Genomic DNA, 23627 nt, shown 5'->3' with positions numbered 1-23627 from the left:
ATAAATACAACTTTTGATTTTAATAATGTTTTAGTACATATTTAAATTAACATTAACTAAGATTAAAAATAACTATTTTAGTTCATATTATTAGTTCATATTAACTATAATGCAGTTAACCAATGTTAACAAATGGAACCTTATTGCAACATGTTACCAGTAAAATAAAATGTAAGTCATACAATTAACCACAAATATTATTAATGGAAACTATAGCTTGATCTTATTATGCTATTAAAAAAAGGTGTAAACTAGGTAATTACAGAACAATCAAGCTAATTACATTGTTTACAAAATAAAATGAAACAATACTGAACAAGCATTAACGGTAATTATACTATACACTATAAGCTCAAATACAGTCTATGTTGGAGTGAGTCACTTATAACAGATGTGATGGTGTCTGACCTATTTATTTGAACCCGATAAGACACTACACATATGGCAGAGAACACCCAGATCAACTTACAGCCACTTTATTATTGATGATCTGGTTGGACAAACCCAAGCAGCACCTCTCCTTCTCATTTAGCCTTGAACAGGTAGCGATGTCGCCTCAGTCAGTACCAACTCAAATTCAAACGACTTTGAATGAACATACACAGTAACAATACGATCAGGCTTCAGTGAACTATAGTAATGTTTGCAGCAGCAACTAAGAATTTTGTGAAGCAGGTAGGGGACACTGGACGCCTCGTCCCTGTGCCCAGTCTAAGCGAAGCGGACCGATATCAACCACTCAGCCTGGTGACGAGGAAGAGGAGACGACATTTCTGGAAGAAGACCAAATATGCCACAACCCCCTTCTCACTGAAAGACATACTCGTGGGAGAGAAAGAGATCACAGCAGGTGAGTTAGAAATATTTCATAATTTGAAATAAAGGATAAGTATAGATGAACAAACACTTGGTTCTCATGCCTTCAGTCAAACATGCTTGTAGAATTATATGTGCATGTTCAATATTTATCTTAAAAATGCATGAAAACAGCTATATATACAGATTTTATTTTATGCAAATAGTAGTCTGTTTTTATTATGAATGAAGTACATACTGTAAGTGTTATCAGCGGAGTGTCTCTGTATTTTTCTCTGGTTGACAGGGGTTTCTTCATATCAGCTCCTAAACTATGAAGACAAGTCCGATGTTGCCCTAAATGGGCGTTTGGGCAACCATCTGATCCACGAGGTGGGAGTAAACGTGAGTGGTTCAGACTCTGTGGCGGTAAAGGCCTCGTTTGGAATTGTGACCAAGCATGAGGTGGAGGTTCCTACACTACTGAGGGAACTCAATACAAGGTGAAGAACACTGTGTACATATTTTTATAAAACATTTAGTTCCAGTCTTCAAAATTGGCTGAGAGCTGGAATTTTGTCCAGCAGCACTATGACTTTTCATTGTTTGTTTCACTCCACTTTTTGCATGTTACAGACAGGTTGCATTGTTAGGCCAGTAGGTGGCAACAAGTGAGTGTTTTTAAGAGATAGCTAGAATCATTCACTCAACCAAGAAAAAATGAATTTGCTTGCAAAACATTTACATTGCTTCAAGAAATTTTGCATACATCCACAAAACATCCATTCTCTCACAAAATGATTGTGCTCCACCAAAAAAAACTTGCGTTTACTCACAAAAACTTTGTGTTTGCTTGCTAAACTTTTGCATTCTTTTGACTCCCAAGAAATTTTGCAAAACTAATAAAATTTTACAAAACTATTGTATTCCCCCCCAAAACTTGCAAAAGCATTAAAACATAATTTTTTCTTCCATATCAAATTATTTCCATTCAATTTACTGATAACTCTAGCTTTGTATAATGGTTATGGTTATGATGATGCAAATATTCAGAACAGCAGCACTCTTGCTTGTGTACTTGATGAAATTAATCACTGAATTCTCTCGTTCTTTTTCTCATAAATCTTTCCATCTATTCTCCTCTCACTTTTTTTCTATCAGGAAAGTTGACCTGGATCACTGTTTGATTCGTCAGTCCAAAGAGAGTGGGCGGACTATCCTGTGTGTTGTCATGGAGAGCATCCGCACCACACGACAGTGTTCACTCACCGTCCACGCTGGAGTGCGAGGAACTACCATGAGGGTAAACAAATGCAAGTGTGTGTGTTCATATATATCTTCTCTGATATTTTCTCTGATACTCTCTATCATCCCACACAGTTCCAGATAGATGATGGTCGAAACCCTAAAGGTCGAGATAAAGCCATTGTAATTCCAGCTCACACGACCATAGCATTCAGTGTGCTAGAGCTTTATGTGCGTCTTGATGGACGTCTCGGTAAGCCTCCAATAATACAGTTTTCTGTCTTGGGCTCAATAAGCTATACATATATATAAAATAATTTTAAGAAATTAATATTTTAATTCAGCAAGGATGTTATAAATTGATCAAAATGACAGTAAAGACATTTATAATGTTGCAAAAATTACTATTTAAAAAATTATTTTGAACTTTGTATTCATCAAAGAATACAAAAAAAATGTGTATCACCGTTTTAACAAACATATTAAGCAGCACAATGGTTTTTAGCATTGATAATGTTTCTTGAACTCCAAATCAACATATTAAAGTGATTTTTGAAGGATCATTTGACACTGAAGACAAGAGTAAATTCTGAGTAAATTCTGCATTACCATCACAGAAATAAATTACATTTGGAAATATATTGAAATAGATTAGTTTAAAATTCTGAATAATAATAATAATAATAATAATAATATGGATGTTTTTTGGATCAAATAAATGCAGCCTTGGTGAGCATAAGAGTCTTTTTAAAAAAAAAAAAAAAAAAAAATTTAACTCCACACTTTGAACAGTATAGCCTATATATCTATATCTATGGTGTTATATATCAACCCTATCCATATACATTTTTTTAGATTTGAAAATGTTTACTGCTTTATCTAATGACGTTTGGTTGAACTTTGGTCAGATATATGTGTGGCACCAGAGTCAGTAGGAGGGTTTGAGAGGGAACAGATGCGTGAGCAGCTTGGGGGATTCATTGGCCGTTTTTCCTTTGGAAGACTCAGGAGATTCCTGTCGGGAATCATCTATGGAAATCCTTTCAGAGCAGGTGATTTAAATTGTCATTGCTGTATCTGCAATATACAAAATGATCTTGAAGAAATATTCCAAATATGACTTGACATGTCACTCTGTGCTTGCTGTAGATGACAGGACATTTGAAGAGCTCACTCACTCGGATATGTACATGGACGATGTTGTGACGGACTACTATGAGAAGGCTGCCAGCATGACTGACCTGTCCACAACCTACCTGCGGGATGAAAAGCATGCACGTGTTAATCTGCTCAACCATAACATACCTAAAGGACCGTGTGCCTTGTGTGGAATGGGACACCAGAGGCGTGAGACTGTCTATGGCTGCCTGGAATGTTCTTCAGGGGGAAACAAATATGTCCGTCTCCACGCTGTTCCATGTTTTGACCTCTGGCATAAAACTATGAGGTGAGGAATGGCCTGGAGGAACTCTCAGGGTGATTTTTGTGCAAATGTTGTGCAATATGACCACAAGATGTAAAACCCTCCCCTTTAATTTTGGCAAAAACACATTTTATGAAAGCAAGAATCTTCTCTGCACATTCAAAAACATAATAATAATAATAATCCCAATTTTTGTCTGGTTTACACATTGAGATTCTCATAAATGGTGCTAATTGTGTTTACATATTTGTTCATAACGTTCATTTATATCAGTTTTAAGATGGTGTTTCTTACCTATCCAGATACACATGGACAAAAGAACATACATTAGGGGAAAAAGCTAGGGCAGATATTTATTTCATCATGTGAAGACCAGCTGATATGTTTTAGAACACACTGTGCAGTCTGAATAATTCAGGCCTATCAATAAATTAGCCTGTAGATCACATGATGGCAGAGCAGGAAGTGCTTCGCTGACAGATGTGTCCTGTGAACAAGTACACCATGGAACTGTTTCCAGAGAATGTGTGAACCGAAGGCCAGCATAGTGCAAGGTTACATTTGTGTGCTTAATCTGACACCTGTTGGCCCCAGTGTGTTCAGAATAGTGTAATGAATGGAAAAAATGTATCTTAAACTGTTGATTGTGTAGCATTGAATGTCAAGAGCTTGAATGACAAACATTTGGATGTCAAGAACAAAAATAAAAAAAATTGCCTCCACAAATTCATGTACTGACTTAAATAATTTCCATGTTTGTTAACCATGTTTATAATTTTTTAAATAATTTAAAAGTATTGAATATTACAGTAAATATTAAAAATTTGGGGCCAGAATGATTTAAAAAAAAATATTTTTGGAAGAAGTCACTAATGCTTATCTGTATTTTTTTGATCAAACATAGTAAAAACAGTAATATTGTGAAATATTATTATATACAGTATACAACCAAATACAACTATCATTTATTTCTTTATTTTCTGCATATGGTCCTTTAATTACCAATTAAACAGATAGTGGGTGACTGATTTTCTCTCTTGAAGACAGAAGACATGTTTCTTATTCGCATCTTTATTACATACAAAAATAATGACCGACATTCTGCATTAATGACAAAAACGGCTCATATGCAGTGGGCCTTTTCATTTTCTCTATTAAAGCTTGCATCAGAACTCAGCCAGCTCTCCCACTGCCAATCCAAACACTCTCCATTCTCACAACAACAACAACAAAAATCCACTCCAGGATATGCACTCAAGCTCAAACTCAATCAGAAGAGCCACATAGGAACAAATAAATACAGACCTTTTTCTTCTTTTTTTACCTCAAGTCAGAATTAAAGCACTTTTTGATCCTGCATTTCTGGTTGAGAGAGGAATATTGCAGAAATTAACTACTGAAATGTCCGTTTGGCACAACTTCACTGTTCCACATTTCCAGTTCAGTTTGAATGTCTAATACAGCCATTGGGATTATGAATATAGCATTTAGAACCTAAAAAGTAAAAAAAAAAAAACAAGTCCAATGCATTCCCCTCCCCGTCACCCAACTCTGGTTTTACTTTAAGCTCTTTCCTACACAGACAGCTATAAAACAAGCATGTCAGATGCTCCAGAAACAGGTGTGAAGCCATAATATTCAACATATTTTAATGGCTTTAAAATATGAGATGCTCTCGGATCAAGGCACTTGGAGGCCAGGACTATTTTTAGACACAGAAGAAACAAAAGATCCTCTGAATACTGTTGCTTTCAGTGCAAGTACCATCATTGCCATGCATATCAAACCTCACTTTTGATGCTCTGAGACTAATGGGTAACATTGGAGGTTTTAAAACACACAAGTCTTGACGTACTAAGCTGACATCACTGCATCTCATTCAAACAAAATAAATAATGTTTATTATTCCTTATTAATGCAAATATGATGTAAAAAGAGACATGTAACTGCTAAAACATCCCCACTCTTACAGAAAATAATGTCCATTTTGTAACTTTAGTCCCCCATAATAACTAAACACAGGAACATCAACAGCTACTTCTGCGAGTTGGGAAAGGCTCACATTATAACCATTAGGGGGCAATAAGACTACATTTTTGGAATGGGAACATTCCAGCCTCACAACAATTGCTAATGAGGCTTCCACCTGCTCAAATCTATTCACACCCCAGTCCAGTGTTCTGCTCATATTTGAGTTTTTAGTGTTTGGATTCATACAGTAGGGATTGGTTATTTGTGCAAACAAACCCAGCCTGGAACCAGCAATCCACTGTCTGTTAGAAAAATTGGGTGGAATTTTGCAACAGGCCAATATAAAGCCAAATGTCTCTAGAAAAGAGCAGAAGGGACAGACGTATGGTGGTCCTGTGCTTTGGTCAATCTGACTTCCCAACGGTCCTACTGCAGCAGCTTTTGGTTGAGGATCTCCCAGATCATAGCTTTCCTGAAATACGGCATATGATTCTAGAGAAAGAGACAGGGATATGAATGCATTATTGAGACATGTATTATTCTGCCTGAATTAGTGTGTGTGCGTGTGTGTCTACACAACGTACCTGTCTGAATGTAAGGTTGCGTCCTCGGGAGATATAATCAGCATATTTGCATACGAACACACCACAATCACTACCATTCTTCTGCTGAGGGATCTCCTACACATAATAATTAGAACTGAGCTGAGCTCTTACAGTGTGAAGACAGATTGAAATTCTTCTACAGCAGTGAAATAAAAAATATGAACTTGGAATATTGGTTGAATTTCATTTTAAAAATGCAATTAAATGCAGAAAAGTGCTTGGCACCAGAGTCATTATATTTAACTAAAACTAAAAGAACAAACAAAAATGCTGTTACTTGAAATAAAATAAACATTAAATCAAATTAAAAAATACATTTATTAAAAATAAGTCTAAAGCAAATAAATATAAAATAATAAAACTATATAGACATTTAAAAAAAATAGACAAATCAACAAAATTAGAGTAGAAAGAGAAAACAAAATCTAATTCAAAATACACATCTAAAACCCAATGCAGACTCGCAGTTTCATTTATACTTATTTGTTGTGCCCTCTTGTGGACTTATGAGACAATGTTGATTTTAAAAAAATCTGGTGACCACTGAAGTTTTGTAGCTTTTACCCTGAAATATTAAACACATTTTGAATTTTGGTAATACTGAAAACACTGAATGGAATTTCTCAGTCCTGTTGACAGTCCTATACTGTTCTTGTAAGATTTTTTTTAAATAATTATACATGTGCTTACAGAAGGCCGTAGACTGCTCAAGGTCCACTTCAATGTGTCCAAATCTTTGCCTTTCTTCACCTTGAACTCCTCTTTCAGATAAAGCCTAATGGACAGATGGAGTCATTAGATTAATAACATAAACAAGTAGAGTACACACTGAAAAACAACCTGAGCACAAACTTTAACACGCATATACTTAACCTATTCAGCACAAAAAGCTAAATTACACAACCCCTCATTTTTGCCACACAGTACATGCAGCACACATTATTATACATATTTATGTAACACATTATCACTTACAAAATCATGTTGCAGATATCATCATGCCGTTGACCCATAGAGTCGTATGACTGTACAGACTTGAATTTGAAGTCAACAACCTACCATGGTAAAAGGAAGAAACATTACACTAAAATCCAAACCTCATAACACATACACACATTAATTCTAAAATAAACTTGTTTTTAAAATGCTAATGAAAGCCAATAAACAATCCAATAGCTATACATCAGACACCAAACAATAAATGCTTGTTTGTCTTTTTCACTGTGCTGCAACAGACTGTTAAATTTATAAGGGTTTCTAATGTTTGAACCCATAATACATGAAGTTAATTACTCACAGCAAGAGACCAGTGAACGCCCAGGTGAAGGGGGACCAGAATGATGTCATACAGGAAGAGGTCTACAGCCTTAGTCCACCGCCGTACTGCAGCATGTCCACCGATATGCAACTTGGGAAAGAGGAAGGTACTGAAAGAGTAGACCTTCCTGCCCCCTACTTCCTGCTCACTGCGGGACATCACGAGATTCATGTAGAAGTTGATCACCTGAGAGCAATAGGGTTACATGATCAAAGATAATGTAAATACTCATGCATATTTTTTGTCTGAAGAAAAAAAAAAAAAAAAAAAAAAAAAGAATTGGAGGAAAATGCTAATTATTAGATTAGAGAAGTCACACCTGACATGCATTCTGATTTAAAACTTTGAAAAACAAAATAAAGGAAACAATAATTCTTTGTTATGGCCAATATAAATGGTTGATTAAAAATCTTACATTTTTGCCTAAATAAATAATAAATAAATGCAATAAATATTTTTTATAAACAAAGAAAAAATAATGACTACACATTATAAATATACTTAGACATTATAAAGCACTATCAGGGTTCCAGACTCATTCTTCCCACTGGTTGCTTTTTTGCAACTAACTTTCTCAGTTATTTATTTTTTGCGCTACAACATGGGATTAATCAATGCATGCTGATGAACTTTATCATAGTTTTATCATAGTTTATATAGAAACGAAAGTGGTTAATATTCAACTTGTTCTTTTTCATCAGTAGTATTATTTTTGATTTGAATTTTGTGAATGGAAGTTCCTCTTTTGCTATGTTGTAAGCCGGGCTTCTGGTGCGTTCACATTCGAATTTGCGATCTTGTTGTCACAAGAAAAGAAAATTGTCTGTTTTGCTTACATACATTTACACACCTTTCACTTTTAAAGACTAAATCAAAAGATGGACTATTGTTATTCTAAATTAAAAAGTACAACAACAAAACAGTAAAATACAATAACAAACTAGCTTACAAAACGTTTAATGCTAAACGCTAAACAAATAAGATGAGGCATGGCATACACCACATGCTGTATTATATACGGACTAATAAATTACATGACATTTAGCAAACACTGAGAAATCAAACAAAAAAAAGCTAATAAAAGAAAGCCTCCATAGCGTAACATGAGGTAAACAGCAAAGATTACAAGCTTTTCAAAATGAAAAGAAAAAAGCAAAACTAAACTTGCTGTCGGTGACAGTGATGCATGTTTTTTCCCCACAAGAATACCAACTTAGGGCTGGACAAAAGCGATTAATCGATTCTTAAACGATGTTGATTCGATGTTGATTCGATATCAATTCTTAAAAGCTGCAAATCAATCTTTTCCAGTATTCATTTCAGCAAACATTTAAAACGATCTGATTAATGTGAATCTTATCATTAGTTTTCTCCACTAGATGTCACCCTCTTATTTACCTTGCGCGATGTTACAACAGAAAGCCTGTCATTCATTCATTCAGTGCTTATCATGGCAGAGACACTGTTGACAAGAACAAAGCAATAGGCGTGATTTGCAATGCTCAGGTAAAATTCTAAGTAATACTGCAAATTTGCAGAAGCATTTGACATCACGGGCAGAGCCGCCATGATTTCAGCAATGAATGAATAAATGTCGGATGGCGCAGCGCACTGTTTTGTTTACTACACACATACTAAAGCACGGACGACGCTTGCAGTGTTTTCAATCTCCGCAGTTCAGATTTTGCTACCTCCCATAAAAACAGATGGTAGCATAATTCGATTGAGTGTTACTTATCAGATCATGCTGGGTTGTGTTGTATCATGTGTCGACTATAGCCAGAGATATTGTCAAAAGCAATAGATATTGGCAATATTAAGAGGATTTGGCATTTCCAATTAATGTGGGCCTGTTACATTCTAATTATTATTAGGCCTGTTATTATTATTAGGTTACTTTTATTATTAAATTACAATTAATTTGCCCCGCAATAATTTCTTAGCGCATCACCGCATAACTGACGCATTTTGAGGATAATAAAAGATAAGGCTATTAGCCTACTCCTCATTGAAAATGTTTTTAAAAATGTATTTTAAAACAGGTCTATTAATTTATACAAAGACTTATAGGCCTGTAATTAAAATTATATTAACACCGTAGCAACTTTTTTTCCAGGTGCGGGCCAGGGGGGGTGGTGGGGTCCTTTCTTTAACATTTGAAAGGATACTATGGCAAAGTTATTGATTTTCTTATCCAAACTGATTTTTTTCTGTTGAATATATGATTGACCTGAAGAATGAAAGCTATATCATACACTTGGAAAATTATGAGCTGTATCACCGCTTATCGACACTACAGATGTCGATAAGCTCACTTAGCTCACGAGATGGGACAAAATACAGATACTTTGTTCACTAGAACAAGACAATATTTTAATACTATTTTTAAGAAATTTTCAATGACAAAATATTTTTCTTTTTATTACAAAAAGTTAAACAATGCAGTTGTATTTTGAAATATTTTAACTAATCTAGGGTTGTAACTAATGATTATTTTGGTAATCAAGTAATCTACTGATCATTTTGACAATTGAGTTATCGGATATTTTTTAGTAACACAAAGAAACCTAAGTGAAAACCAGCCTTTAGTTTGACTATTTATATATAAACTAAAGATGAGGCAATAATAATTGGCTCAAATAAAATATCAAAACCAATTAATTACATGGTTTTATTGAACAACACTGTTAAAATACATAATATAATATTCCTATACATAATATGAACATAACCAACTTAAGTACATTATGTATTATAACAATGGCCTGTGACGTTTCACTTTACAGCGTTAGTCACACATACAGTCTTTACTGGTAAATTATAGGTAAGTTACCATTTATAGATCATGTGTGAACAGAACTTATTCAAAAATCCCGGTAAATTTGTTCTGGCAATCATATGGTTCTTATGGAGATGACATGATTACTCTGAGCTGTTTACAAAGCTCTGCTGCTTTTTAATTAGTTTTCCTATATAAATATGCCTAAGATGCTCATCTTTGACCATTGGGCCTCACAGCTTTTAAAACGTGTCGCGCTTCTCCATTCATCAAGGCTGCGACTTTGCAATCGGAAAATATTAAGCGTGTCTCATATTTAAAAGAGCAAAAAATTCTGACTGGCTAGTAATGTTAGTTTGGTTGAGAATGAAAGCTGTGCTCCTCTCATACCGAACTCATGGACTCAAAAGTGATATCAACAAGGTTTTTTTTAAATGTAGGATTATATTTTTTTCACAGCCAAATGCTGCATGCCGGAGATCCGGTATGGTGCTGGAGAACTTTAAGCCCTGCTAATATTAGCCTTCATGGTTTAAAACAGAAACATTTCCAAAATTGCGACATAACAACCCCATGGTAAAAGTATTGTTAAAAAAAAAACAATAACAAAAAAAAAGTTATCCAATATGGTACCAATATATTATGCATTCCTAAGAAGCCTTTTAAAATGATGCTACCTCATCATTGAGCCAGCTGCCCTCTTGCAGGGTTGCCAGATCCCTCTGTGTGAGACGCAGTTTGAAAGCACTGCACAGAACCAGGTTTGGATCAGTTTGAGCAAGAGCAGCACTCACTTCCTGCTGCATCTCCTGTTACATGATACAAAGACAACACTGTTATTCAAACCACATGGAAATGAACCAATGTGACAGTGAACTGTAAGTGGAAATAAATAAGCAAGTTTACATACACATCACTGTTCATACTCTGATCAAGTCTTTATTCCAAAAAAGATGTTTACACACTCCACAGATATTGGAATATCCCTGTTTACATGGTATTCACTAACATCAAAGCAAACAAGACATTTATTTCATCCTCACCTTCTCTTATTGGAGAGGTTTAATTTTGGAAATACAATTTGTTGCAATGAGGTTAACGTGTAGGTTACATTTATAATCAGAATATTCAAAATTAACACAGAAATATTCCTGTGCATGTAACAACCAGACAGAGTATGGTATAATAAAAGTTAAGAAAGGGTTTTTTGGGGGGGGGGGGGGGGGGGGGGGTTTGAGACACTGACCTTGGTCAGTCTGGGAATCTCTTCCTCACTGCGCCTCACTGTATCTGTTATCAGTTCAGATCTGGATGGTAGTGAGGATCCTGCAGCTGTGTCTTTCTCCTTAAGATTCAACCTTGCTTCAACCTCAGCTGACAGATCCACATCCAAAGGCTGGACAGAGTGTGAGGAAGAAAAGAAAAGAGAACAGAACTTACAAAACATAATATTAATTAAAAAAAATAAATGACATAAAGCTGTTTTTTAAAAAAAATAAAATAAAAAAAACATTTCAATCTTGGATTTAAAAAAACTAAACTTAATAAATCTCCAGATTAAAGGAATAGTTCAACCAAAAATGAAAATACCCCATAATTTACTCACCCTCAAGCCATCATCGGTGTACATGACTTTCTTCTTTTTTTCAGACAAATCCAATCGGAGTTATATTAACAAATATCCTGGCTCTTTATAATGAGCTCAATAATGGCAGTGAGTGGGTGATTTTTGTCCACTAACTGAAAGCGAAAGTGACGTGACATACAGCCAAGTATCGTGACCCATCACTCCGGCGGATGACGTAGGACATAGCATAAGGTCCAGTGAGAAGTGACAAATGTGGAAGCGCAGCGGAGAGAGCAAAACAAAACACTGGTCACGAATTAAAAGTACAAAATGAAGATTTATAAAGAAAAATGATGGAGTATTTCAATAGAAGCCAAGAGGAGACTTGCATATTCTCACCGAAACTACGTCCTACATCATATGCCAGAATGAACATGCGTACAACAGTCAGCAGAAGCTAGAGATTACGGTTTATAAAGTTTTAAATATGCATATTACAAAAATGCACTGATTTGATACAGGAGGCCTTTATTCACCCCCTGGAGCTGTGTGGGACACTTTTTATGATGATGGATGCACTTTATTGGACTACTGACAAAAAACACCCACTGCCATTATAAAGCTTGGAAGAGCCAGGATATTTTTTAATATAACTCTGATTGGATTCGTCTGAAAAAAGAAAGTCATATACACCTAGGATGACTTGGGGGTGAGTAAATTATGGAGTAATTTTCCTTTTAGGGTCAACTATCCCTAATATTTTAACACTCTTTCATCTGTAGACACCAACACTTGCATGACATGAAAAAGGCAATAAGCACTTACGATTTTTCTTGCAGTTTGATTATCCAAGGCTCCTTCCTTGACATAACTTGTTGGTGTGCTTCGATTAACATCTATAGTTCTATAGCAGATTTACAAATAAATAAATATATTTATAAAAAAAAAAAAAAAAAAAAAAAAAAAAAAAAAATCAATACATGCAGATAATCATTTATTAATCAATAATGCTTAAAAAACATTCTGAAGTGTTACCTGTCTTTAGTCTGCATCAGAGGATCCCGCCACACAGACATATTAGGTAAGGCTGGAGGCAAATATAGAAAATTTGATTCGACTTAAAACATATCATGAAAGCTATTCATCAAAAGTTTTGAATAATTTCAGATGGTTAAATTAAAACAAAAGCAGTGGGTGCAGCAGGGTGTAATTAAGCTCACCTCTGACTGGAGCAGGTCTGCTTATGTCAGCAGCGCGACTGATGGAGGCATGCCCATTAGCCTTGTGTCCATCAAGCAAGAAAGTTGTGCTAAAAAAAAAAAATTATGAACAAAGCAATTAACTTCCTCCAGCCACGCAACACTGATTTCAAGTGTTCTAAGGACTCATGCACTTACATTGGAGGCTTCATCCGTCCAAATGGCAATGGTTTGCTCTTTGAGTATTTCCCTGATGCCATCTCTACTAGCTTCCTGTAATGCTCTCGATCGCTCTCTCTCAGTGCCTACTCAAAAGAGAGATGGTCAGGAAATCACAGATATAAAGGTATTAAGTTCATTAAAATTCAGTTTCCCTACCTCCTCCACGGTCAGGCAAGATTTATGTGTGCGGCTTGGATGCTCCACCTCAGCTGGTCTTGCGCTTAGCCCGTGGGTGGTGCAAGACGGCACTAGCTTCAGTGATCTGCACATCTCCCTGCCTTTGTCGTGACTTCCCTTGTACAGCATTGCACCACTGCTCAAGGAGATAAATACATAGACTGTTATACAATGTCTAAAGGACAAATCATTTTATTATCAGCAACCACCCAAAACATGGTTTACAGTTACAAAATAGAAGTACATATCTCTGGTACTGGTATCAAAGTAAGACTTGAGATACTGTACAGTATATTCTGTTTGACACTTTATTTAATAGGCAAGTTTCATTTGCTTAGTAATGTCAGAAATAAATGCTTTTTGATTATTTATTTGTAAAGGTGTATTTATAAAATTAATCTCAGCTATCATTAAAAAAAACAAAATAGCTTTAGAGGCAGTTCGATATTGGCTTATTGGCAGCAATGTACAGAATAGTAAATAAGTAAACAAAGAAAGATGCTGCTGTTAGTAATTTGTGACCAGTTTGTTTCCTTCACCAAACTGAAAGAGAAGATCACTAAATGTTGTGGAGGTTTCACGAACACATCTTATTGTTTGCATAAAGCATGATTATTCATAATTGCTGAGTGTTTGTTGCTTGGCTGAAGTTATGTCCATATTCTGTGCATCATGGGATGTGGGAATATTGAGGATCATGTGTTTCTCTTTTTAAAAGAACAGAAATTTACAATCTTTCCTTTAATCAAATAAAAATGTAAAGTCATTACAACTTTATAATCATCCCTTCAGAAAATGCAACCATTAAAAATAAGAAAAAAGCTTTGAGAAGAGAAAATTGGAGAAAACTAAGAAACAGCTCAAAACTATGAAAAATATGACTAAATGATACTTACTCTGGTTTCCATAAAGCCTGGGGGTTTTGGTGGACATTGGCTGCTGTTCTTTCTTTATTTTTAACTCCCAGTTCTATCTGTTTATCTGAAGAGAGATAATTGTAAACCATTACTAAACCGACAGGTTGTAGATAGGTATAAAATAAGCTTTATGCACAGTGCACTTTTTTCAGGATCCTTCGTTGAATATAAAGTTCCAAAGAACAAAAAAAAATTGTACGGACCCCAAGTTTTGAGCGGTAATGCATGTCTGTCAAATTCTTTGCCAGATCACAGAGACATGTGGGGACAGTTAGATCACACTCACCCATTCTGTCACTCTCAATCCATGAACTCAGGCTGTTGCTGTGTATGTCATCAATACCCATAAAAGCAACCCTGCCAACCTGAGCCACCAGTGAGCAAAACAAGAAACAAGACAATGTACACAATGCATGAAACCAAGGCTGCACAAGCAATGCATGTATTTGCAATCACTTAGTTGTGATTATATGAACATACCTCCGTAAAGGCTTTCTGCTTTTCATGTTCTGCCTTTCTGTGTTGTCTTGATCGGAACAGCCCTGCGATCCCTGCAACAGTTTTCTTGACAACCCTGATGATCACATCTGTAGAAAGATGACCGATATATGAATAAAAGACTTGATGGTAGGTGACTGAGAATGTCACTACGACACGGTTGTTTATGTGAAAGTGCTCATCTAAATATTTACCATGTCTTGCTCTTTTGACCTCTGGATATTGTGTCACACAATCAGCTGAGTACACACTGCAACCCAGGAGAAAATTAAACACTTCAGGTCAGTTTATACTCAAAAATGAAAGAAGAAAAAAAGAAAAGAAAAATAAATTTACTCACCCTCAGGCCATCCAAGATGTAGTTTGTTAATCTGAACAAATTTGGAGAAATTTAGCATTACATCACTTGCTTCCTTTGCAGTGAATGGGTGCCGTCAGAATAAGAGTCAAAACAGTTCATAAAAATATCATAATAATCCACAAGTAATCCACACCACTCCAGCCCATCAATTAATTTCTTGTTAAGTGAAAAGCTGCGTGTTCGTAAGAAACAAATCCATCGAGACACTTTTAACGTCAAACTCTTGCTTCTAGGTAACACAAGTCCTCTATCCATAATACTGCTTTCTCCAGTGAAAACGTCATCTCGCCTGAATCAGGAGAGAAATATGCACACATCAAGCAACATTTACAAGTGAAAACAGTCCAAAACGGTTCTAAACAAATATGTCAGTATTTTGATGTGAGAGGACAACAGGGGATGGATTTTTTTTTCCAGTGGAGGAAGTGTTATTATTGACTCATTTTCTGGCCAGAAGCAACAGTTTAAAGTTAAAACGTCTTGATGATGTATCTGTTTCGTACAAACACAGCTTCTCACTTCACAAGACATTAAGATGAACACAAGATGAACAAGTGATGTAACCCTAAATTTCTTTCAATGAAGAAATAAATTCATCTACATATTGGATGGTCTGAAGGAGAGTAAATTTTCAGCATTTTTTTATTTTTAACTAAACTATTCCTTTAATACAAAAAAAAACAAACAAATAAAAGCAATAATATAAAAATCACTAAACCATTAGACTAAACAGAAAACACCACTTAAAGTTTCTTAAAGAACATTCATATTTATATAGCTATCTTAACACTTTGTAATATTGTGCAGGCACTAACAGGAAAGAACTTTAACGACATCAGATCTGTAATAATTCTAAATCACAACAAACATTTCATAAAATAAATTTATGTTCGACAGTATCCTATTAATTTAATGACAAAGATGGTGACTGATTGCTGTAAGTAGACTGTCGTACTGACGAATTGTTTACATTGGACTGATTCCTGCCCCTGAAAACAAATGTAATGTACTACACTGCCTATTGTTTATGTAAATGAACAATAAACAGACACCAGACTAAACAAGGCACGGTGTCAATTAAATTTAGAAACCAATAGTAATTAGGTTTATTCATAAACGAGGAATACACACAGACTAATACCTCACCTTTGATAGTTGCGTTTGGCGGGCCTGCTGTTCTCCAGCCGCTGCGCGTCTGTGCCCGCGGCTCGAGCTACACCGTTACCGTGCTCTCTAGGCCAGGCTGCGGATTTCTCACCAGAAAAAGGCACAAAGAGCGACGATAATCCGTCAACTATCCATTCATACATCACAAACCACCACGAAGAATAAGACTCCGCTTTGTTTGTTAGTGCCAGGTCTATATTCCAGATTTTGAAACCGAAAATTTGACCCACTCGTGTTTCAAGAGCCTTCCGTAGCCGTATGTTTTACTGCGTCACGAGACAAGCGCCACTGCTCGTCGGTTAGGCCCTCCCACTCTCCATGGCTGCCCAATTATTTTTACACTGAGATTGACGTTCCTTCACACCGCCAGTTAAGGCGCTGCAGAGCAGCAAATAGAAAGTACCTGGTAATAGTTAAAACTGCACACAATTTAATAACTTACATTTTTATCCGTATATTCCGTGTATGCTGATTTAGAATTATTGGTAGGCTATGTGAGTGAACTCATGCAACCAATCAGATGTGTAACTGAGCATCACGTGTCTGAAAGCGGAAGAAATATCGAGTGGGTGTGCTTGTTTTACTTGACGAATGTTCTATGTCAACATTTTTACCGCAGAGAAGGCATGTGAAGTATTTTAAACTGCATTACTTGACATGACATACCCTCAGTTTTAGCTTCAGCTAAGCTTTATGTTGCGCAAGACAGCGTTACACAATGTACTGCCTATTTAAATATGACAAGTAACCTTATGACTACACTGCAAATGACCTGTGAATTTTAAAAGGGTCTGTTGTATTGCAAAACAGCCACGCCACCTGCATACCAGGTGACTTAAAAAAAAAAAAAAAAAATTACTATTAAACTGAGCACTTATTTTGCTATTTACTATTATAATATTTAATTAATCCTTCAGTAAATACAACAAAATTAAAAATCACAAAAAAATCCCTATGAATAACAAAATGATGTAACTGTATATAAAATTGTAAATTGATGACAGACATCCATATGTTGATATATCATCTGTTTTTGAAGATGAAGGATCCGTCTGCCCTTGGCAATTTTTCTGGAAAAAGATAAATGGAAAAAAAGGTATTAGGAGCACTGACTTCTAATAGGCTATCTTAGAAAAATATATAATATTAGTGAAAAAGATAATAAAATTACTCTATGTTTACCTCAGAGTCCAAGTGGAGTCCTGGAGTTCACAGCTTCAATTCCCATTCTTCAAGGCAAAACAAGTTATCATGAGAATATTGTGATTATATGATTCACAACAACTGACCAGTGAATGTTTTAAACATTGAAACGTAGCACAAGATACCCATAACTAATGATGAATCAAGATAATTATGTAGTGATTTTTTCTTTTTGTGACAAAAAAATTAGTACTGTCTGTACAGAATGTGTAAGATCTCACTGTAAAATCTAATGTATGTATGAACAAAACATGTAAACAACACAAGGTTTTTAAAGGTTTTTTTATTATTATTTATTGGTATTGTTATATTGATGTCTCTTATGTGTTTAAGGGGGGCATATTTACAGGACTAATCAAATGCTGCACTGCTGGCTGATGAGTCCTGTCTTGTCCTGCTGGCATCAAAGAGGGCCAAAAAGAGTAGCCAACTGGAGTAAGAGGTGGTACATGGGAGCCGTAGTGATGGTGATGATGGACAGCCACTCCTCTAACTGTTGAATGAAGGTCCTAAACAACATCAAATTAGCATTCTTACTTATTACTACATACTGTAAAATGTACAAATATCAACTTGGTTTGAGCTGAACACAACAACTCTTGATGGTTACCTGCCCTGAATGTGAGGCTAGAGGTGTGATTTGACTGTTGCTTCCTCCTGGGAACACAGCCGTTGGCGGAAGAGCCTTCAGCATCATATTTTGCATGATGATCTGGTGCATCTGTGCATTCTGCATTAGCATCAACTCCACCATGTCTGTCATTAATAATAAAGTAGAGAAATTTTTGTCCTAGCTTAAATCTTGAAGTGTCGTTAAAACTCCATGTAAAGTAGCACTTTATTCTTATTGGCTATATTTCAGGCATGCAACTTGAATCTCTAGCTAATGTTCATAAGTTTGGGTTTTCATGTTCACTAAAGATTTTTATGTTCACTAAAGATTTTTATGTTCACTAAGGCTACATTTATTAAAAATTATATTATTTATTCTAAAAATGCAGTCAAATCAATAATATTGTCAAATATAATTGCATATCAAAATTATGGAAAATAATAAATATATTTTTATCAGTAATAAAAATAACTTTATTATCAATAAAAAATAGTATTATATTTTTTTTTATTAAAATAACTTGTCCTTGCTAAATGAAAAAAAAAAAATGAAATCCTTCGGACCCCAAAACTTTAGTGAAAATAAATAACATCTTATGGTCTTGTAATTTTTATTTTAATTATGTTTCTTTTTTGTTAGAAAAGTACCTGTAGGCAAGTTTAAATGTCCCAATAACACTATTACTAATGGCTTTTTTTTTTTGGCTTAGTATACAATAACAGTTTTTTTTTTTTTATTTCTGTATTTGATATGTACCTTCTTTAATACTTCCTGTTCTGTAGGGAAAGGTTTGTGGGGGTGGAATTTGTGCTATGAGAGGCTGTTGCTGTGGTAACTGCTGGATTATGGTGGCTGGCTGTTGAGGAACCTTGTGGAAGGAGAAATATAAGTTATCAGAAGAGGGCCAGCAACATATCATTGTAACAGACACATGCACACACAAATTGTTTATGTACTTGTATATTTTAGAACAGCTATTAAGCCATTAATTGAACTGGAATAGTAAATGTAGATATTCTGTGTATGATCAAACCAGTATAACCAAAGGTGTGAACTTTTCATACAGTGTGTTGAATAATTGGAGTGGGCTGTGGGGCAGGAGGAGGTGGAGGTGCAGGTGGTGCACTTTGGTGGATATGTATAGGAGGCACAGGCTGGAGTGGCCCGAGAAGAGGTTTTATTTAGGTTTGGAATAATCCGACATTCTGTCTGGTAAACTTTTTTTTTTTTTTTTCCAGGACAGAATTTTAGTCAGAAAGACAAAACACAGATCATTTCAACCATGTAATATTGTACCTAAACTACTCTCAAAATTTTAAAAATACAACAGTGGAGTACACAAAAAAATCACTACTGTCTGTGTACTCCAGTCTCTAAAAAGGAGCACACAGATGATATAATAAGTCTTTTAATTGACAAGGTTGGTCTCATGATAGAATGTTGTCAACAAGAAAGAATGAATATCATGTCAGTTAGGATTTGAATAACTGATAAATATTTATCACATTAAACCAACTTACCTTTTCCAACATTTTCAATCTCAGCCTTGTCATTTGGCCAACCACTGGGTCTGCCATTTTAAAAACACTTCATAGATACGTTTATTTAATTATTGTCCATGTTTGCTGTAGAAGGGTGTCTGTTGTCAAAATATATCTGCGTTGCAGAGTTCTTTGCCAACACTCAAGTTGCTAAGTTACATTAGAAATACAGACCCATGCTCTTTTGTTTATGGTGGACCCATAGTGAAGTACTCTAAAATAAAATAAATAAACTAATTAATAGAATAACATATTGCAGCTTCCAACAAAATATTTTAAATTTGTATTTCAGGAAAACCTCAAAATGTAATCATAGAAAGGTTATGGAAACTTTATTATTATAATTTACAAAATCAATTATGTGTATAGAGCATTTATAAATATGTAATAATAATCAAATAATAATTATAATAATTACTTTTGATGTAGAATTTAAATGTCTAAATATTGTTATATATTTGTATCTTTATATATGCCTTTATACTCCAAATACAAGGTAATGATTATGTTTATCATCTTTGTTTATTATTCCGTACTTAGATTCTCAAATATATATATATATATATATATATATATATATATATATATATATATATATATATATATATATATATATATATATAAACTGGCGTAACATTTACAATTTATGAGACTGGGCCTTATATTATTATTAGTGAAGTTACGTCGATTCAGCTGTCGTTAATGGTTAATCTTATGATTCTCCCGGGCTTTTACCCGCGTCTCTCATTTGTCAATCACAACCACTATCGGAAACACGACTACCACAACAAATACACAGCCTACGGAGGATGGCATTTCTCTCTATTCTGCACTGCAATAGGCTCTAGAAGTTGTCAATCAAAGGGTCATGCTTGCACTCGCTTTCTAATTGGTCATTCAGGCCCAACGCTTTTAAAGGAAGGCTTTTTAAAAAGAGCAGGTGTATTTCTGCAACAAGAAATGTCATTGGCTGACAAGTTCACATCCTTTGTTCTAATAGGTTCTCGCTGACTGTCAATCTGATAAGGGCGGGGATAAACACACTTCGCGGCCATGTTGAAAATTACACTGACAGTTACTCCTTAGGAAAATCTCTGAACTCACAAAACATTGCGATAAATTCGTTTGAGGAGTTTTAGAGAAACGCAATTTCAGGCTGACTGGCGTCCTCTTGAGTGTTTCCTTCACTCCCATGAAATTCCTTGATCCAGGAAATGGATCAGGATGAAAGGCAGAGAAAATTAGAGGCCGGACGAGCAAAGGTAAGCGCTAACATTAGCAGAATAACTTTACATAGGCTAGTTGTGAATTTGAATATTCTTTTGTTATTCCTTTTGTCTGTAATTATATCATCTACCACATTTATTTAGATGTTTTTTCTTGCTTTTATTTGAGATCCGCTTGTATTTCGGGACAGATGTCACAGTCACTCCCATTGTTCTGGGTGCACAATATCTTAATATAAAACTTGTTAGTATGAGGAACTACTCAGCCCGACTCAATTTATCAGTGTATCTGTGCCCAACTTTCTCATAATTCACTGTGCTGAGTTTTTGATTTATATCATGCCATAAGTCATTATGGACAAAATGAAGCTTGAACTCCAAATTTTCTCTGAGTGTATGTCGTTCATTTGCACTGGATCACAAAATCAGAGCGATCTTCCTCAGCTGGAAGTTTTGCACCTTTTTTTGTTGTTGATGTTTTTGTTAATATGTTTGTTTAGTTTGAGTTTAAATTTGGGGTAAATGTGTGTTGGCGTTGCAGCAAAAGCTTTCATTTATGCTTATGAGCAGTGTTGGGCAGTAACTAGTTACTAGTAACTTACTGTAATAATATTACTTTTTGCAGTAACTAGTAGTGTAACTAATTACTAATAAGATTTCAGTAATAATATTACAGTTACCATCCATAAAACAACTTAGTTACTTTTGATGCATCGACCTCGCTGATTTCAAATCCAGCAATCAAATAATTCCTAGATTTATTTTCATAATTTTCATGACTCGCACTTGCATGTGATGTCCCCAGTGCAGCAAGCAAGCTTGGAATATGGAAAAGCTTACATTCAGCAGATAGAAATATTGCATTATATTGATTTTGTCAGGAGAAAAGATGATCTGAACACTGTTGTGTAAGTTGTGGCTTTACTTTACTCTGGCATTACATCCCACCCACATTCCTCCGATCAGCATGTGGTACATTATATTCCTATATTAAACCGTTAAATTAGTAAAAATTAAACATTTTCTTACAAATTTATGTGATTTGATAAAATACACAATGAAATATAATCGTATATGGGTAACAGAGAAATTATAATTAGCTTCAAGCTACACATGACAATTAATGAGATTAATGCAGCACTTCTACTTGAATGTCTCTATCAGTCACTATTGAATGTTTGTAATAACTTCTGACTGCGATCCAATGTGGATTTTGGTCAAATGATGATGCAGAAATATGTAAGAAATTTACAACTTCTGTGGGTTGTGGAGAAAAAGTAATGTAACTAGTAGTGTAACTAATTACTGTTGCCAGAAAGTAATACGTAAAGTAACAATATTACTTTTGAAAGGAGTAACTAGTAATGAGTAATATATTTACATTCTTTTAGTAACTAGCCCAACACTGCTTATAAGGCTGTCTTATTTTGCAAATAAAGTTTTGATTTGCTGAGAGGAATCTGGCACAGCTCTGTGTCTAGGCAGGATCAGTGCAGCTCACATGTATCTACAGTATATATTTATCCCAAGAGAGCTTTTACGGGAGCTGCACTTTATCCGCAATGAGAGGACAACAAAAATGAAGTGGCATCTTCTCGTTTTGTTAGGCATTTCTTTGCCTCATTTTGAAGGACAAACTCTTCAAATGATGTAAACGACACAATATTGGCTGCATTCATTAACTAAATACTTTCTCATTGTTGGATGATGATATTCAGTCCACAGGAGAATACTGCCTGTTGTTTATAAAGAGACCTGCAGGAGGCACCACACGATTAAAGTCTCAACATTGCAAGGATGCATTTCAGGACTCATTAAATAAATTGTGTAGTCATTTGCTCACCCCAATGTTGTTTTATGGCCATATTGTATTTATATTATGTGGGGCACACTGCACGCAAAAGTTTACTTTTATTGTATGGAAAAAGTTCTCAGTCATCTTTTGTGTTCCATGGAAGGCAGTCATTACTCATTTGTAGCATGTGGTTGAGTATTGACAAAATTCAAATCTTATTTTATGGCAGCTTTTTTTGTTTGTTTGTTTCTTTATTTGTCACACTTAAATTTGTAATTTTTTTGAACGTTTATTTAAATGGAATGAAACACTAATTCTTTGTCTATGATATTCAACTCTGATTTGATCCAAACTGTCTCTTGCAATTTCAACAAATCCTCATCTACATCTTGCACTTGCACTGGATCCATACTGTCAAACTCTGAATTTCATCTTGTAACTTCAGCCACATGAAATGCATTAATATTCAAGCATTTAAAGGGATACTTCACCCCAAAATGAAAATTGTCATTAATCACTTACCCCCATGTCGTTCCAAACCTGTAAAAGCTTTGTTCGTCTTCGGAACACAATTTAAGATATTTTGGATGAAAACGTGGAGGCCTGTGACTGTCAGAATACTCCATCTGCCATCAGACGTGCAATCGGGGTTATATGAAGCATCAGGAATACTATTTGTAAGCGAAGAAAACAAAAATAACAACTTTTTTAAATAATTCCTTTGTCAGCAGTCTAGTGCCTGGCGGTATACTGGTTCACACCGAAAACCGGTGTATATTTTCGTTACGATATTATTTTTTAATATACCGCCATACCGATGTATTTAATTACTCAATGTTCGGAACGTTATGCTGCGCCGCGGCCGCGGGACACTGTTTCAGATGGACCCTTTACAATGTTGCACTTCTAAGCAGCGACTGCGAGGCGTGGTGAGGGTAAACACAGTAGTGCTCTGGTGTTACGTTTTAACGCCTGTTTCACACATACTCCGTCTGTGTATTTTTT

The 23627-nt window shown here is 35.2% G+C and overlaps 4 protein-coding genes across 9 annotated transcripts in view; 2 read left to right on the top strand and 2 right to left on the bottom strand.

Moving 5' to 3' along the window:
• The first annotated feature begins 333 nt into the window (after window positions 1-333).
• On the top strand, window positions 334-4180 carry pjvk (pejvakin). The gene is made up of 6 exons (XM_019105643.2): window positions 334-850; window positions 1103-1298; window positions 1957-2098; window positions 2176-2293; window positions 2949-3092; window positions 3190-4180. The coding sequence occupies exons 1-6, from the start codon at window positions 640-642 to the stop codon at window positions 3489-3491; spliced, it is 1113 nt and encodes a 370-aa protein (XP_018961188.2). The 5' UTR covers window positions 334-639; the 3' UTR covers window positions 3492-4180.
• Window positions 4181-4548: 368 nt separating this feature from the next.
• On the bottom strand, window positions 4549-16564 carry LOC109091711 (sentrin-specific protease 2-like). Of its 3 annotated transcripts, none has more exons than XM_042757882.1 (18): window positions 16224-16562; window positions 15057-15087; window positions 14911-14966; window positions 14699-14805; window positions 14505-14583; window positions 14198-14282; window positions 13281-13437; window positions 13101-13207; window positions 12924-13012; window positions 12739-12790; window positions 12529-12607; window positions 11383-11532; window positions 10814-10945; window positions 7337-7543; window positions 7015-7094; window positions 6730-6814; window positions 6019-6114; window positions 4549-5926 (listed from the first exon to the last, which is right to left on the bottom strand). In XM_042757882.1, the coding sequence occupies exons 5-18, from the start codon at window positions 14563-14565 to the stop codon at window positions 5861-5863; spliced, it is 1446 nt and encodes a 481-aa protein (XP_042613816.1). In that variant the 5' UTR covers window positions 14566-14583; window positions 14699-14805; window positions 14911-14966; window positions 15057-15087; window positions 16224-16562; the 3' UTR covers window positions 4549-5860. The 3 variants fall into 3 exon arrangements, with proteins under 3 accessions (XP_042613816.1, XP_042613817.1, XP_042613815.1); XM_042757883.1 differs by having other exon boundaries at window positions 15057-15129; window positions 16224-16362; XM_042757881.1 differs by lacking the exon at window positions 15057-15087 and having other exon boundaries at window positions 16224-16564.
• A 1203-nt stretch (window positions 16565-17767) lies between these two features.
• On the bottom strand, window positions 17768-19238 carry LOC109091189 (uncharacterized protein C21orf58-like; the record flags this gene model as incomplete). Its single annotated transcript, XM_019104964.1, has 4 exons — window positions 17768-17956; window positions 18058-18203; window positions 18817-18928; window positions 19125-19238. Coding segments are annotated over 4 exons (561 nt in total), but the record flags the coding sequence as incomplete, so codon positions are not given.
• Window positions 19239-20630: 1392 nt separating this feature from the next.
• The window catches only part of LOC109091716 (A-kinase anchor protein 9-like), a 46753-nt gene continuing 43756 nt past the window's right edge, over window positions 20631-23627 (top strand). For all 4 annotated transcript variants that reach the window (XM_042757880.1, XM_042757879.1, XM_042757878.1 and 1 more), the window contains exon 1: window positions 20631-20863. In XM_042757880.1, coding sequence (XP_042613814.1) covers window positions 20816-20863 — 48 coding nt within the window. In that variant the 5' untranslated portion in view covers window positions 20631-20815. The remainder of the gene's footprint in view (window positions 20864-23627) is intronic.

The sequence above is a fragment of the Cyprinus carpio genome, chromosome A6 (genome assembly GCF_018340385.1).
Source record: "Cyprinus carpio isolate SPL01 chromosome A6, ASM1834038v1, whole genome shotgun sequence".
In the NCBI taxonomy this organism is placed as follows: domain Eukaryota; kingdom Metazoa; phylum Chordata; class Actinopteri; order Cypriniformes; family Cyprinidae; genus Cyprinus; species Cyprinus carpio.
The sequence above is the reverse complement of the archived record's forward strand: the minus strand, read 5'-3'. Positions and strand labels throughout refer to the sequence as shown.

What these genes read in the sequence shown, in the direction of transcription:
- pjvk (XM_019105643.2), top strand. Translation starts at nt 640, where the DNA reads ATGTTTGCAGCAGCAACTAAGAATTTTGTGAAGCAGGTAGGGGACACT. An exon ending in AGAGAAAGAGATCACAGCAG is followed by an intron (nt 851 to 1,102) that starts GTGAGTTAGAAA and finishes TCTGGTTGACAG; the next exon opens with GGGTTTCTTCATATCAGCTC. An exon ending in GCGTCTTGATGGACGTCTCG is followed by an intron (nt 2,294 to 2,948) that starts GTAAGCCTCCAA and finishes AACTTTGGTCAG; the next exon opens with ATATATGTGTGGCACCAGAG.
- LOC109091711 (XM_042757881.1), bottom strand. Translation starts at nt 16,387, where the DNA reads ATGTATGAATGGATAGTTGACGGATTATCGTCGCTCTTTGTGCCTTTT. An exon ending in GGTCAAAAGAGCAAGACATG is followed by an intron (nt 14,806 to 14,910) that starts GTAAATATTTAG and finishes ATCTTTCTACAG; the next exon opens with ATGTGATCATCAGGGTTGTC. An exon ending in AGCAGAAAGCCTTTACGGAG is followed by an intron (nt 14,584 to 14,698) that starts GTATGTTCATAT and finishes CTGGTGGCTCAG; the next exon opens with GTTGGCAGGGTTGCTTTTAT.